Here is a 15,661-nt window from a genome sequence, read left to right as displayed (position 1 = left end):
TGAAAAGCTTGAGCATGTAGCTATTAAGGAAGAGGATGTGCTGGAGCTTTTGGAAAGCATCAAGTTGGATAAGTCACCGGAACCAGACGAAATGTACCCCAGGCTACCATGGGAGGTGAGGGAGGAGATTGCTGAGCCTCTGGCGATGACTTTTGCATTATCAATGGGGACAGGAGAGGTTCTGGAGGATTAGAGGGTTGCGGACGTTGTTCCTTTGTTCAAGAAAGGGAGTAGAGATAGCCCAGGAAATTATAGACCATTGAGTCTTACCTCAGTGGTTGAGCAATTGATGGAGAAGATCCTGAGAGGCAAGATTTATGAACATTTGGAGAGGTATAATATGACTAGAAGTATTCAGCATGGCTTTGTAAAGGGCAAGTCGTGCCTTACGAGCCTGATTGAAATTTTTGAGGATATGACTAAACACATTGATGAAGGAAGAGCAGTAGATGCAGTGTATATGGATTTCAGCAAGGCATTTGATAAGGTACCCCATGCAAGGCTTACTGAGAAATTAAGGAGGCACGGGATCCAAGGGGACATTGTTTTGTGGATCAAGTCAGGTCAGGTCAAGTCAAGTCACTTTTTATTGTCATTTTGACCATAACTGCTGGTACAGTACACAGTAAAAATGAGACAACATTTTTCAGGACCATGGTGCGACATGAACAATACAAAAACTACACTGAACTACGTAAACCAATACAAAAACTACACGAGACTACAGACCTACCCATGACTGCATGAAGTACACTGAACAGTGCAAGCATTACAATAAATAATAAACAAGACAATAGGCACAGCTGAGGTTGGTAGTCCGATGGCTTGGGTGAAAATCTGTTACATAAAGAAACAGCTGAATGGCCGTGTCCAGGATTCCGTCTGTTTCTGTACTCCCACCGAGTATTTTGTTGCCACAGATGTAGTCCAATTTAATGTCCATTGGAGAGCAGAATGGACGAGAGAACCAGCCGGCTAGGGCTTACTTTTTTCCTGGAACGGACACCTGACAGCTCATCTCGCTTCCACTTCCTCGCACACCACCTAAATGTCTCTAATTCCGGCCACTGGCATCAGGTGACTCCAAGGACTGCAGGCCCGACTCCCTCAACAAGCCAAGGTCTTGCAATCTAACCAACAGGTTTTCATGAAGGTTTGTTTTTGGACGATCTCTGTATTGTAGCAGTAACTGGCGATGGTAAATAGTCGCTCTGTTATCCATTGCCCTAAACCCTAAATGTGCCTTAAAATTTAATTAAAAACGAAATTAAAGTAGCACCAGGTCCGAAAAGCCGCTGCTGCCGTGTGCCGTGCTGTCTATGGATCCTGAACTGGCCTGCCCACAGAAGGCAAAGTGTGGTTGTAGATGGGTCATATTCTGCATGGAGATCAGTCACCAGCGGAGTGCCTCGGGGATCTGTTCTGCGACCTTTACTCTTCGTGATTTTTATAAATGACCTGGATGAAGAAGTAGAGGGATGGGTTAATAAGTTTGCTGATGACACAAAGGTTGGAGGTGTTGTGGATAGTGTGGAGGGCTATCAGAGGTTACAGTGGGACATTGATATGATGCAAACTTGGGCTAAGAAGTGGCAGATGGAGTTCAACCCAGATAAGTGTGAATTGGTCCATTTTGATAGGTCAAATATGATGGCAAAATATAGTATTAGTGGTAAGACTCTTGGCAGTGTGGAGGATCAGAGGGATCTTGGGGTCCGAGTCCATAGGACACTCAAAGCAGCTGCGCAGGTTGACTCTGTGGTTAAGAAGGCATACGATGTATTGGCCTTCATCAATCGTGGAATTGAATTTGGGAGCCGGGAGAAGGATGTGGTCAGTTGAAAATATTTGGTAAAAGTGTGAGATGCAAATCTAACGAACAAGTACTCACAAAATCATTTGGAGTCTGCCCCAACCTGGAGCCAGGAAGATCCAAGAGATTTGAAATCTAATGAGAGCTGGATGGGTGCATCCCCGATCTGGCAATCGAAGAATGTACAAGAGATCTATTTCACAGGCAAAGAGGCATTTCCAGACTAAACTTGAATCACAGAGGGATGGTCAACAACTGGCAGGGCTTGAATGCCATCACCTCCTACAAAACAAAGCCAAGCAATACAAATACAACAAGATTTTGCTCCCTATGTCTTTCATGCCCATTTTGACCAAAAGAACATGGAGGCAACTTAACAAACCCCCACAGACCCCGATGACCCTATGATCTCAGTCTCTGACACGAGAGCTTTCTTCAGGAGGGTGAATCCCCAGAAAGCATCTGCCCTTGTTGGTGTACTTGGCCTAGTACTGAAGACCTGTGGTAATCAACTGGTTGGAGTGTTTACAGCCTCCTTCAACTCCTTGCTTCGACTGTCTGAAGGAGATGTCTCAAAAAGGTGCTGAGTGTATGTCTTCAGGCTTCATTTGAAGCACCCAGCTTACCACATCAATAGTTGTTTCAGTCACAAGTAACATTTTCTGTCTTGGCTCCTCAATATTTAAATTTTGATGGCATTTTTCACACCTCCATTATTAGTAAAATAATCATAAAAATCTACCTCAGCATCTCATGAAAATGGCTGACCTGTGTATATTTATAAATATCCCTAAACTTACTTTAATTTAGATTACGCTTGGAACAATCAGATTCACACAAGAAATGTTTTACGTGACAGTAAGCAAGGAAGCTCACAAACCAATCAGAGCAGGAGAGTTATCAGGACCACAACAGATTCTGCAGATGCCAGAAATCCAGTGTAACACGAAGAAAATCCTGGAGAAACTCAGCAGGGCAGGCAGCATCTATGGAGAGAAATAAGAGTCGATGTTCCGAGTCGAGGCCCTTCCTCAATCCAGAGGAAGGGTCTCAGTCAGAAACGTTGACACTCTCCCTCTCCATATGCTGCTGCCTGACCTGTTAAGATCCTTCAGCACTTTGAAGTAGATTTATCATTAGTTCCCGTTGATACAATTTCACCCAGCAGAATAGCAGAACATCTGGATTTATTATAGTTGCTATCTGTGGGAATTTACTGTGAACAAAAAAAGTTGTGTTTCCTACATTTCAACAGCAACTTCTTTGTAATCGTGCTCCTTTGACACTAACAGGACTTCAGGACATGGAAAGTGTAACCTAATTGCAATCATCTTTTTTTTCAATTTTGGTTCGTAATACAAAGAATTGCAGGCATCTGTCTGCCCTGTGATAAATGTATTCATCCATCATTCATTCCATATCATGAGATAGTAGATAGGAGCAAAAATGTATGTATATATTTGTTTGCTTGTTTACCAATCTAGCCATTTATTTATTGAGAGACAGAGCAGAATAGGCCCTTCTGGTCCTTTGAACCACTCTACCCAGCAATCTTCCAATTTACTCTGAGCCTAATCATGGGAGAATATACAATGACCAATTAACCTGCTAACTGTTACATCTACGTACTGTGGGAGGAAACTGGAGCACTTGGAGGAAATCCACGTAGCCACAAGGAGAACGTGCAAACTCCTTACAGACAGCGGCAGGAATTGAACTCCGGTCACCTGTACTGTAAAGCATTGTGCTAACCACTATGCTACCTTCCATTTTGAATTAATGAGAATGTTGTCACAGACAGACAAACATAGTTTCATTCAAACAATCTCAACTAAAGTAGTCTATGAAAAGGAATAATGAACAATGAAATGGTACTCAATGGTATCATTCTGCAAAACATAAAATGAAGGAAACTAGATCTCTTACTTCTTCCAATCTACCCAGTAAAACTTGTATTCACAGAAAAATAACAGAAGATAAGGAGCACTTATATAATTCAGACAAACCAAAGTACCTTTCTCATTAATTTTAAGACGCATAATCCATTTTTAGGAAGGTTGTAGAGTCCATTTTCTCTACCTTGGCAGCATAGTGGTTAGCACAACACTTTACAGCACCAGCAACCCAGGTTCAATTCCCACCACTGCCTATAAGGAGTTTGTAAGTTCTCCCTATGACTTCATGGGTTTTCTCCATGTCCTCCAATCTCCTCCCATTGCCCAAAGATGTACCGGTTAGTCAGTTAATTGGTCACTGTATATTGCCCATGATTAGGCTGGGATTAAGTCGGGGTATTGATGGGCAGTACAGCTTGAAGGTCTGGAAGGGCACACACCATGCTGTATCTCAATAAATAAGTATATTATATTTTAGTCATATTTGTTGAAGTTTGAATTCCCTACAAACAATTTATTGATGTGTGATGCTAATGCCAACAGCTTAATGCCTTGTCCAAATTGTAACAGCCTGAAAATTCAATATCACATTGAAATGCATTGTTGGGTATCCTCTCTTGTTGCTGAATGGGTCTCATTCAGGCCAGTTCAGTGTAAGTTAGATCGCACAATGCTGCTCTTCCAGCCATCCAGCCTGACATGAGCAACTCACTAGGAAATCTGCCAATGGCTGCAAGGTTTAGACTCATCCTGAGGTAATTTAGTTGACAGCTATAATCCGTTCAGACTTCACCTTCCCAGCTTGTATCACCATTTAAAACATTTGAGAAGCCTAATGTTCGATAATCCCTTTCAGGTGGCATTTCTTTTATTTTTGTTTTTGCTTTCATGATAAACTTGTCTCATAAGTCAGAGGTTCTTAGCCTACGATCCATAGACCCCATGGATAGATTCCAGGTGGTCTGTGAACTCGGATGGGAAAAAACTTACATCTTTATTTTCACTAACCTCTAACTGAAATTTAGCATTTCCTTCAATGGAGGCAACAAACCACAGTGGTACTAGCAGTAGCTGTGACTTTGTCACCAATAGAAATAACAGATATTTTCACATTACAGTTGTTACAAATATCACAAAGTATTATTTGCCACGACTTGAAATTACGGTAGCTATTAGATCCGCCACTAGATCAAATGTAATCACAGTCTTCCTTTCTGCAGATGGTCGTGCGATGTAACTGGTCAACTATTGGGCAGCACGGCGATTGGATGTTCAACATGATGAATTGCCTTGTCAAAGGCCACCTCACAGTTTAATGTTCTTATTCAAGCTAAGCAGCAACAGCCTTCACACTGATATGTCTTTAAAAAATAAAATTTCATCTTAACTTGCCAAGATTTTAAATGTATTTTCATGTTATTTATGATTTACTAAAGAAGTCCATATTTTACTATATCACAAATTTGTCTTTGTTAATATTTTTATAACTGTATTTCAATATAATCGGTTTCTTTTGTAATCCTATGTATTCTGTTTTCTATATTTAAATGCATTATTCTGAGAAGGGGTTTATAGGCCTATAAAGGGGTCCACAGCATAAAAGAGGTTGAGAATCCCTGTGACCTTATTCCACTTAGACATTCACTCTCAATTTTTGAGGTAGTTTTGAGGTAATTCCTCATTCACCACAAGGCATATTGAGATATAGTTCAAACCTAACCATCATAAGAGTCAGGAGAGATACACACACACACAAATGATTAACATTGATTTTTACAGGGACTTCAATATAAAATATAGCAGAACTCACTAAATTTTGAAAATGGTAGCCATAGGATTTATTTTTAAACTCACTCTGCAAGATAGAAGCATCACTGCTAAGTCCAAAATTTCTTGTCAAACCTAAAAAGTTATTAAGAAAGTGGTGGGGTGAACTGCTTTCCTGAATAATTGGGGATTTCTGGTGAAGATGCTCCCAGGGTGTTGTTGTGAAGATTGTTTCGGGTCTGAGAATCAGCAAGAGACAAGTAGTAATGACATATTTTTAAGACCGGCCAGTGTGTGACTTGGTAAGCAGCTTGCAAATGCCCCCATGAAACTGCTGTCCTTCTCCCTCTTGGTGTTGAAAAACTGGATGCGAAGTTTTGGCAAACAATTGCAGTGCATTTTGTCAAGGTCAGATATTGCATAGTGTTAAAGAGGGGATGTGTTTGGGCTGAATGTTGTCTCATAATGTATGCTGAACATAGAACAGTACAGCACAGGATAGACACACTGGCACACAATGGTGGGCCGAACTAATTATATTAGTTATCAAATGCCAGTCTAAATTAATCCCTTCTGAAGACACAATGTCCATATCATTCTATTTCCTACACATTCATGCCTCTATTTAAGAGCTGTTTAAATTCCTCTATCATATTTGCTTCCAGCACCACACCAGGCACAACCCTGTTTAAAAACTGTTTGCATATCTGCTATGAACTTACCATAAGCCTTTGACTTGTTTTTTGTGGATACAGTATCTATCTGACCATCCAATGTCATCTTCAATTTGAACTATAAGACAATAAGACGTAGGAGCAGAATTAAACCATTTGGTCTATCAAGTTTTTTCCATCATTGCTTCGCAAATCTCTACCTCATTCTCCTGCCTTCTCCCCGTAACCTTGGACACCCTTACTAGGCAAGAACCTTTAAATATACAGTATACTATGACCTGGCCTCCACTGCCATCTGAAACAATGAATGCCACAGATTTGCTACTCTCTGGCTAAACACGTCCCTATTGTGTGCCAATGTCAGACCCAGTTAAGTGTGTCTATCGTATTTGCCTTCCCCTTCATCCCAGGCAGTGCATTCAAGGGACTTGGCATTCTCTTGGCCTGCAAATTTCTTTTGAACTTACCCCCTCCCTCCTTAAATATATGCCCTCTGGTACTTAGCTTCATTACTGGTTACTTACATTCAGGTACACTATGGGATGGAGAAAATTCAGAACATGTGTAGCTCAGTTGGTTGATGGATGGGCTGAGTTGTTCTCTGATCTTGGCAATTTGCTTGCAAACGTTTCATCACCATATGGGGAGACATCATCCAAGCATTGATGATGTCTCCTCGTATGGTGACAAAATATTTGCAAGTAAGTTGCCAAGATCGGAAAATAATTTAGCCCAACAGCATTGGATCTTAGCTCCTGTTTGGTGTTGTCTGAGATGCATCAAATTCAAATGAATAATGACGCTACATTACACAGATGTTAATCTGCAGGTACTTCTTCCATTATGAACACCAGCTTTCTGGCCATAATACTGGTATCTAAGGAGGCTGCATGTCACATCTCTAAGTCAAAATGTATGGACTTTCATGCTCACCCAATATTGCTATGACCATGTCATTTGTTGAGTCAAATCAAAAGCAATATTTTAAATTTAAGAATATCTGCAGAGCAACACACACAAAATGCTAGAGGATCACAGCAGGTCAGGCAGCATCTACGGAAATGAACAAACAGTTGGCATTTCGGGCTGAGACTCAAAAGAGGGGTCAAGAAGAAGGGTCTCAATCCAAGACATCAACTGTTTGTTTATTTTCATAGATGCTACCTGACCTGCTGAGTTCCTCCAGGATTGTGTGTGCTGCAAAACCAATATTCGTTTTACTGCAGTGATTGAGGAGTCTAGTATGTGAGGCGTCATATGACGGTACAAAAGAAATATCTGACTATAAACATTGCAGGCCTCTTAACACTTTGAATCTGCATTTTTCACTGGGTGCTCTTAGGGTATCATTAACTTGACAACCTCTGTGAAGTGTTGATTTACTTGCTGTCTAGGTTATCTGGCAACAATATGTCAATAGCAATAGAACACTTTGTGTTATTAATTTTGCAGTAATTATTTTTTCTCTTTTTCCTTAAATTTCCAGTTAAGAGAACTTAAATGCAAAAACGCAACTCATGCCATACCGTCAATTCCTTTTCAGGATGTCCCTGAGCACTTTACAGCCAATGGATTACTTTAGAAGTATAGTCAATGATTTACCGCAGGAAACACAACAGCCAATTTTCACAGCAAGCTTCCACAGAAAGTAACGCGATAATGACCAAGTAATCAGGTTTGTTTTAGTAACGTAGAGTGAGGGATAAACATTTACCAGAACACATTTTTACTGAAATCTTTTCTCTAAAATCTATCGTTTACATTTGCATGAAAAAGGACTTGAGGACTTGGTTGATGTTTAATACAGACAAAGGCACTTCCATCAGTGAACGCTCTTTCGTACTGAATTATTGGTCTAAATTTCTGTATCTGTATCTTGAGTATCTGGAATGAAACTACAAAGTAATTCAAAGAGGTGAAACAACTGGGAATGAACTTGGCGATTATGATGTGTGATTAGCTATTGCCTGCCACTGTGTTGCAAGCAGCAGGTGAAATGGCCACTCCTGCTGTTTCATGTAATTGCGGTGAACAGCCAAGGTCACCACACTTTTCAGTGCCTGTAGGAGCTGGCGGGTGGCCTGACATGGAGAAGGCTGGCCCCATTGAATTGCCTCTGCTAAATAAGTGTGTAACAGCTGCAGCCCACATTGCGAGTTACCTGAAAAGTGCAGCTGAGATGTGAAACTTTGAACAGAGTTCTTTGATCATTTGAGAAAATGAGCAACAAGATTTTCAGGTAACCAAATGGACGAATATAGACGGTCGAACTGGCATAACTTCTCCACTTTGTGCACAGTAGCGTAGTGGTTAGCGCAATGCTTTACAGCACAGGCAACCTGGGTTCAACTTCCAACGCTACCTGTGTGCATTCTCCCTGTGACCGTGTGGATTTCCTTTCGGTGCTCCGGTTTCCTCCCACAGTACAAAGACGCACTGGTTGGTCATTGTAAATTGCCCCGTGATTAGGCTAGGATTAAATCGTGGGATTGCTGGGCAGAGCAGATCAAAGGGCCTGAACAGCCTATTCCACACTATATCTCAACAGCAGCTAACAATGTCAATGCTCCCTGTTGAGAAAAATATTTTTTCTCCTCCTTAAAGTTAATGAGTGGTGTTTGCTTCGCTTAGAAAGGCCTGCTCCCATGCTGTATAACTGTGACTCTATAAGTTTCTGCAAACCTGGACACAACTGCATACTAGAGAACAGAACATCTGTCTAAAATATCCCACATGGGCAGCATTTTATTTTAAAGAAAAATACCATTGCTTTAACTAAAAGTGGATCTTTTTTAATCGGTGTCTCGCCACTAACTTTGAGTAATCCAGTTTACCAGCATGTGAAGGACCCAGTGACACATGTGCAGAAAGAGAAAGCATTCAGTCTAGGTTGAAGAACATCATAGTGTCAGGAGGAGGAGAGTACAAAACTTCACTGATTCAGAGACACTAGCCCACACAGAGTAAACTGAGAGTAAGACTAAGGACAGGAAAGATAAATGGAGATGGTGTAAGGCCAGACTTTCACCTTGTCTCTTTCTGTTCCTCCCATTTTTAAGGCCTCTTAAACACAATGATCTCTAACTTCATACTTTTCTGACAGAAAGTCGACATTCAGAAATGGTTTAATTTCACTCATCATAGGTACCATAAGTGTACTGTGAAATTTGAACTTTGCCATCTGCATTTTGCGATCATTTCCTAGCATTAACAGTTTGTTCCTTTAGTATTTGGATTTAATTTGGATGGTGAAAGAAAGCAAGCATATCCTAAATCTTCTCTTCAAAATGTGAAATATTGAGTTCATCATGTTGTTGGAATTTTATAAGAGAAAATAACTCATCAACTTAATTTTCATATCTTCAAAATCAGTATCTTTCAGTAAAAACCTGCTGGAATTCAAGTATTTAAGTTGTCTAATCACAAGCTTTTAATTTCAACTGAATCATTTCTCAGACAGAGTTATGTTCAATTACTTAAATAAAAAGCAAACTGATAAAGATCAGAACTAGACAGAGCAAACCATCATAAACAAACCAATTCACTAATTGTAACACTCTGTAAGTTCGGGGGGAAATAACTGAAGGGTCTCGATGTGGAAAGTTGACTGTTCATTCTTTTCCATTGATGCTGCCTGAAGTTCCTTCCAGCATTTCATGTGCGTTGCTTCAAATAACTAAAATGGATTTGACTCTCAACACACATAAAATGTTTGAGGAAATCAGCCAGTCAGGCATCATCTATGAAAAAGAATATACAGTCGGCGCTTTGTGCTGAGACCATTCTTCAAGACTCTTTATAATGGAAATCCTGGGAATAATATTCACTTTAGCAATTGAGGAAATATAATCAGCATTTGAACTCATAGAGAGTATAAGATGTTTTTAATACTTGCATGGTTTTATTTTTCTAAACCTCCTATGAAGGGCTCTATTACAAAATTCAATTTTTTAAACATTTAATGGTTTCCCACATGTTTGGCTCAACCCCCTTTCTCAAAGGGTCCACATACTGAAGGAAACTCACAAAACCACTGCTGACAAAGTCAGCTTTGTTGAACACATGCATTCTCCCAGTTCTTTTTCTTTCAATGAGGTAATAATCTGTTTCCTTTTATGTCAGCATCAGCTTGGCGTTTGCACAAAACATTGAAAAAGAAACAGGAAATTACAGCTTGAGATTCCTGGTGTGATCTGATTTATAGGCTGCTGACTAGAATCAAAGCTGTACGTGATTGGTTTTTCCTTTTACTGGGAATTTTTAATAATTAATTTCTCAGATATTTATATTGTATTCACAAAGAAAAGAGAAGATTGCATTTTGATTTGCTAGTATACCTAATTATACATGGGCTTTTTACCGTCTAATGTGGACATTCAAGCTGACAATTCTGCAGAGAGTGTCAGGGAGCACAGGTGTTTCTATTTATTTGTTCATACAGTGTGGATGCCCCAGCAGTCTTGGCATTTGTTGTCTATTCCTAACCAACAACCTCCAAGAGGACCACAGACTTGTCTCAGGGTTTGGAGGCCTACATGCCTCAATGACCCGGAGAGCTATGTTGGCTGGAATCAGGGCCTTGTGCTTTGACTCGTTGTAGGGTTGTCCATGCCAAATAGGTCAAAGGGTAGAGTTCAGACTCAGAGGTCCACTGATCCTCTATGTTCAGGGGTTCGGTTCAAAGCTAACAACCCTGACTGGTCCAAAAATTTGTTACAGAAACAGCAATGAAGAGTCCTTCTACATCTGAGTGCAGCAGTATTCCTGACTCTCCACCCAAGATTTACATGAGTGACGGTAGTGAATAGGCAGAAATTAGAACCCTGAACCATACCTGGGGCACAATGGAGAAGATGGCCAAGGACAGACTGAGTTGGAGGATCTTCATTGCTGCCCTAAACACCAGTGGCGTTACAGGCAGTAACTAACTAACTAACTAATTGTGCTTGATCCTGTTGTTTCCTAATGAAATAATTCAGGCAAATATACTATTATGAACAGCAGACTAACTATTCTGTATGAGATGATCCAACACTGGAGTTGTGCTCTTTTGCAGCCCAGAAGCACAAATCACTTTGCCTTTCTCTGAACTTCCTGCCTCTTCCAATTACAAATTGCACAATTCTACACTGGACGCCGCAGTATTGCACCTAAAACTCCTGCTGCCTTGCAGCTCCAGTCACCTTGTCTCCACCCTTCCCTCAGGTACAGTCCGTGTGGAGTTTGCATGCTTTGCCTGTGACCTTTGGATGCTCCTGGTTTCCTCCCTTGTTCCATGGTTATATGTGTTGGGAAGCTAATTGGCCACTTTGTATGCAAGTGGGTGGTAGTATTTTGGCATAGTTGATGGGAATATAGAGAGAAATGAAATAGGATAGAAATAGTGTAATTGGTCCGTGTAATTGACTTGGGCCAAGTGACCTGATTCTGTGATGTGACTATGACAGTAGTCAATATAGATATGACTTTCTATGACTGTGTCATCTTGCATTCCCTCCAAATTGTTATTTCAGTACATCTTCAAAGATTTGTTTGAAATTCTCACTTTCCGTCACCATGGTTACTCACAGGACTGGACCCAAGTGCGGAGGAATGGCAGGCTCTCTCTATCACGATGGTCACTCACAGGACTGGACCCAAGTGCGGAGAAATGGCAGGCTCTCTCTATCACGATGGTCGCTCACAGAACTGGACACAAGTGCGGAGGAATGGCAGGCTCTCTCTATCACGATGGTCACTCACAGGACTGGACCCAAGTGCGGAGAAATGGCAGGCTCTCTCTATCACGATGGTCGCTCACAGAACTGGACACAAGTGCGGAGGAATGGCAGGCTCTCTCTCTATCACGATGGTCACTCACAGGACTGGACCCAAGTGCGGAGGAATGGCAGACTCTCTCTGTCACGATGGTCACTCACAGGACTGGACCCAAGTGCAGAGGAATGGCAGGCTCTCTCTATCACGATGGTCACTCACAGGACTGGACCCAAGTGCGGAGGAATGGCAGACTCTCTCTATCACGATGGTCACTCACAGGACTGGACCCAAGTGCGGAGGAATGGCAGGCTCTCTCTATCACGATGGTCATTCACAGGACTGGACCCAAGTGCGGAGGAATGGCAGACTCTCTCTATCACGATGGTCACTCACAGGACTGGACCCAAGTCCGGAGGAATGGCAGACTCTCTCTATCACGATGGTCACTCACAGGACTGGACCCAAGTGCGGAGGAATGGCAGACTCTCTCTATCACTATGGTCACTCACAGGACTGGACCCAAGTGCGGAGGAATGGCAGGCTCTCTCTATCACGATGGTCACTCACAGGACTGGACCCAAGTGCGGAGGAATGGCAGACTCTCTCTCTCATGATGGTCACTCACAGGACTGGACCCAAGTGCGGAGGAATGGCAGGCTCTCTCTATCACGATGGTCACTCACAGGACTGGACCCAAGTGCGGAGGAATGGCAGGCTCTCTCTATCACGATGGTCACTCACAGGACTGGACCCAAGTGCGGAGGAATGGCAGGCTCTCTCTATCACGATGGTCACTCACAGGACTGGACCCAAGTGCGGAGGAATGGCAGGCTCTCTCTATCACGATGGTCGCTCGCAGGGTTAAACTCAGGAGCGGAAAAGCGGCAGAATCCCCATGGAGAGAGAGAAGCGAGGGGCTAGGCGTAGGAATACGAGCAGAGCCTCGTAGGGATAATTGAGTAACACCGCAAGATAAATCATTCTCTATAATACATTTAGTAAAGACCGCAGAAGACTAACTTGAGAGACCCAGAAGACCAATGTTCTACAGTAAGCTGCAGAGGCCTGCAGGGTTCATGACACTTTCAAAGATAACATATGGATTACTCTGTTATTTTGTGCTTTTCAGCATATTTATTGTTACAATTATTATTTAATCATGTATACTGCTTATTCTGCAAACTCCGCATGAGCAAGGAAATCCATTGTACCCTGCCTTCTATGACAATATACTGATCTGAATCCAATGACTTGTTCTTGCTAACAATAACATAATTCTTTTCCACACAAGTAGGTTAAGTAAAAGAGACTTGGTATTTAGAGCTTTTTGTGTTGGAAGATGATGAGATAGTGCAGCGGGAAGGAGGATAGGGAGGTGGGAGACATTCAGCAGCCACTTGTATCACCTGCAGTCCTGGTTATCACTCACGGTAAATTGATTCTTAAAATCACTGTATAATCACAGACAGAAGCCTACTGGAAAATAATCACTCCCCAAATGATTGGAAAGTTTGATAAACAAGTCTACTATTTGATAAGAGCTGTTCACGGCACTTATCAAGCAGTAGATCAATAAGGCTCAAGCCATGACTCCACCAACAGAGAAGGAAAACACTTACGGGATGCATCATCACTGCCAATGTGGTTTCACTCCAATTTCCAGTCTTGTGAGTGCACTCACAAAGCAGTAAATTGCAGTGCCTCACCATAATCTTAAGTCTGATTTTCTATGATGTTCCTGGTGCAGTAAAAGGTCTGGTTTAGAAAATGCTTTCTGTGCTCCAGAGCCTCGTACAATATTTTAAGAAAGCAAACATGCCCCTGTACACGTGGAACACAATATATATCTGCCAGCTACTCGCATTTTGCTGACGAATATTGTTCCAGTGTCTGTTAAAGGGACTCATGAGAACCTTTAAGTGCTCAAAAATCTTAACAGCTTCAAATCTTTCCACTTGACCGCTTCTGCACACTTCCAGAGTTCAGGATCACATCAACTGTTATGCAGAAGTTTAATTCATTTCTCAGCTCATGAGAGCATTTGGGGCTGGAATTGTTTCCTGTTATGCAAACTGTGGTTCATAAGCTTCAACATAACTTAAATGGATTTCTTTTTTTTTTAAATTACCCTGTGGAATCCAGTTTTGATCCTGTCTGTTCTATCTGGAGTGGCCAAATCAGTAACAAATTTCTTTTTGCTGGGCCAACAGATATTAAGACCTAAAGTTTGCAAGTACTAATAAAAGATAGAAAAATTTGGATTGTTACAAAAGATACAAATTCATCTGTAGTCACACACATTACATGACGTACCCTCAGAGGTGTGTTATATTCCTGTTTGAATACTCTATTCCATTGATGTAAGTATCTATATATCTGAACTTTGGAAGCAGGGATCCATGTGAATAAATAATAATAAAGTATGCTCAGTGCTGGTGACCAGAGACAAGTTTTTACCTCTAGAATTCTTTCTTTAATTGTATTATGGCACAGCATAACTTCACATTTATATAAATTTTGTGCTTATAATGGTTTCCTCTCAATAATACTGATGGGAAGTTGGGCTTAGATCCAACTTAAGCCAAGACAAAGTACCAGGCTGGAACTTGTTGAGAAATATTGGCAGATTTGCATTTGTCATGTTTTGGTTGACAAAGTAGAAATGATTCATGAACATTACTGCATGCTTTCAATCAGCATGTATGATTTAACCAGACAGGAAGTATTATTCTAAATAATTGTATAGCCTTGTAATATCATATAATGGCAGTCAAGGATGTTCTGAGTCATGAAATCAAACAGCACAGAAATAGATCTTACTACCCTTCATGTCTATGCGACTATCAAGGTAACATCTATCAGGCTTGTGGATGGTATTAATCCAGTATTTCTTCAGGATCCTGGCGATTCCTCAAGAAACTGTGGAGACAGGGAAGACAGGTAGTAGTGATGGGTTCCTACTTGTTGTTAGGCTTCCTATTTTTTCCAGTCAGCCTGTTTGATTTCCGTCACCTTGTAGTGATTCTATAGTCATGTGTAATCATTTTATTTCTTCATGGAGATCCTCCAGATCTGAAATAGTTTTTGCATGGCTAATCAAAGTTGAAAGAACCACTCTACTTTGGGAGCCATGAATACCATCCGAAAATCCGTAAAGAAGCTTAAATCCTAGCTTATGAGAGTCAAAGATAACACCATAAGATATATGAGCAGAATTATGCCACTTAGCCCATTGCGCCTGCTCCACCATTTCATCATGGCTGACCCAATTTTCCTCTCAGCTCCAATTCCCTGCCTTCTCCTCATATCCCTTCATGCCCTGACCTATCAAGAATCTATCAGCCTCTGCCTTAAATACATATAAAGACTTGGCTTCCACTGCTGCCTGTGGCAAAGAATTCCACAGATTCACCACTCTCTAGCTAAAGAAATTTCTCCTCCGCTCCATTCTAAAAGAATGCCCCTCTATTCAGAGGGTGAGTACTCTGATCTTAGACTCTTTCACCATTGGAAACACGCTCTTCACCTCGCTCTATCAAGGTCACCCCTCATTCTCCCAAATTACAGTGAATATAGGCCCAGAGCCATCAAACATTCTTCATATGATGAGCCATTGAATCCTGGAATCATTTTCATGAACCACCTTTGAACCTTCTCCAGTTTCAGCACATCCTTTCTAAGATAAGGGGCACAAACCTGCTCACATACTTCAAGTGAGGCCTCACCAGTGTGTTATAAGGTTTTAATGTTACATC

The 15,661-nt window shown here is 41.3% G+C and overlaps 2 protein-coding genes across 4 annotated transcripts in view; both read left to right on the top strand.

The window, feature by feature from the left end:
- The window catches only part of LOC132398672 (ras association domain-containing protein 9-like), a 209,731-nt gene extending 204,643 nt beyond the window's left edge, over positions 1 to 5,088 (top strand). For 2 of the 3 annotated variants that reach the window (XR_009513757.1, XR_009513754.1), the window contains one exon: positions 4,929 to 5,078. The gene's annotated coding sequence lies outside the window, so the exon portion shown is untranslated. Of the gene's footprint in view, positions 1 to 4,928 lie in introns of all 3 variants that reach the window. The other variant, XR_009513749.1, reaches the window with a different exon arrangement.
- Positions 5,089 to 8,105: 3,017 nt separating this feature from the next.
- On the top strand, positions 8,106 to 14,321 carry LOC132397839 (uncharacterized). The gene is made up of 2 exons (XM_059976590.1): positions 8,106 to 8,388; positions 11,720 to 14,321. Exons 1-2 carry the CDS (start codon positions 8,369 to 8,371, stop codon positions 12,825 to 12,827), a joined length of 1,128 nt encoding a protein of 375 aa, XP_059832573.1. The 5' UTR covers positions 8,106 to 8,368; the 3' UTR covers positions 12,828 to 14,321.
- Positions 14,322 to 15,661: the final 1,340 nt, after the last annotated feature.

The sequence above is a fragment of the Hypanus sabinus genome, chromosome 8 (assembly GCF_030144855.1).
Source record: "Hypanus sabinus isolate sHypSab1 chromosome 8, sHypSab1.hap1, whole genome shotgun sequence".
Lineage (NCBI taxonomy): Eukaryota > Metazoa > Chordata > Chondrichthyes > Myliobatiformes > Dasyatidae > Hypanus > Hypanus sabinus.
This window is presented reverse-complemented; position numbering and strand designations above follow the sequence as displayed.

What these genes read in the sequence shown, in the direction of transcription:
- LOC132397839 (XM_059976590.1), top strand. Translation starts at nt 8,369, where the DNA reads ATGAGCAACAAGATTTTCAG. An exon ending in ATGAGCAACAAGATTTTCAG is followed by an intron (nt 8,389 to 11,719) that starts GTAACCAAATGG and finishes GGTTACTCACAG; the next exon opens with GACTGGACCCAAGTGCGGAG.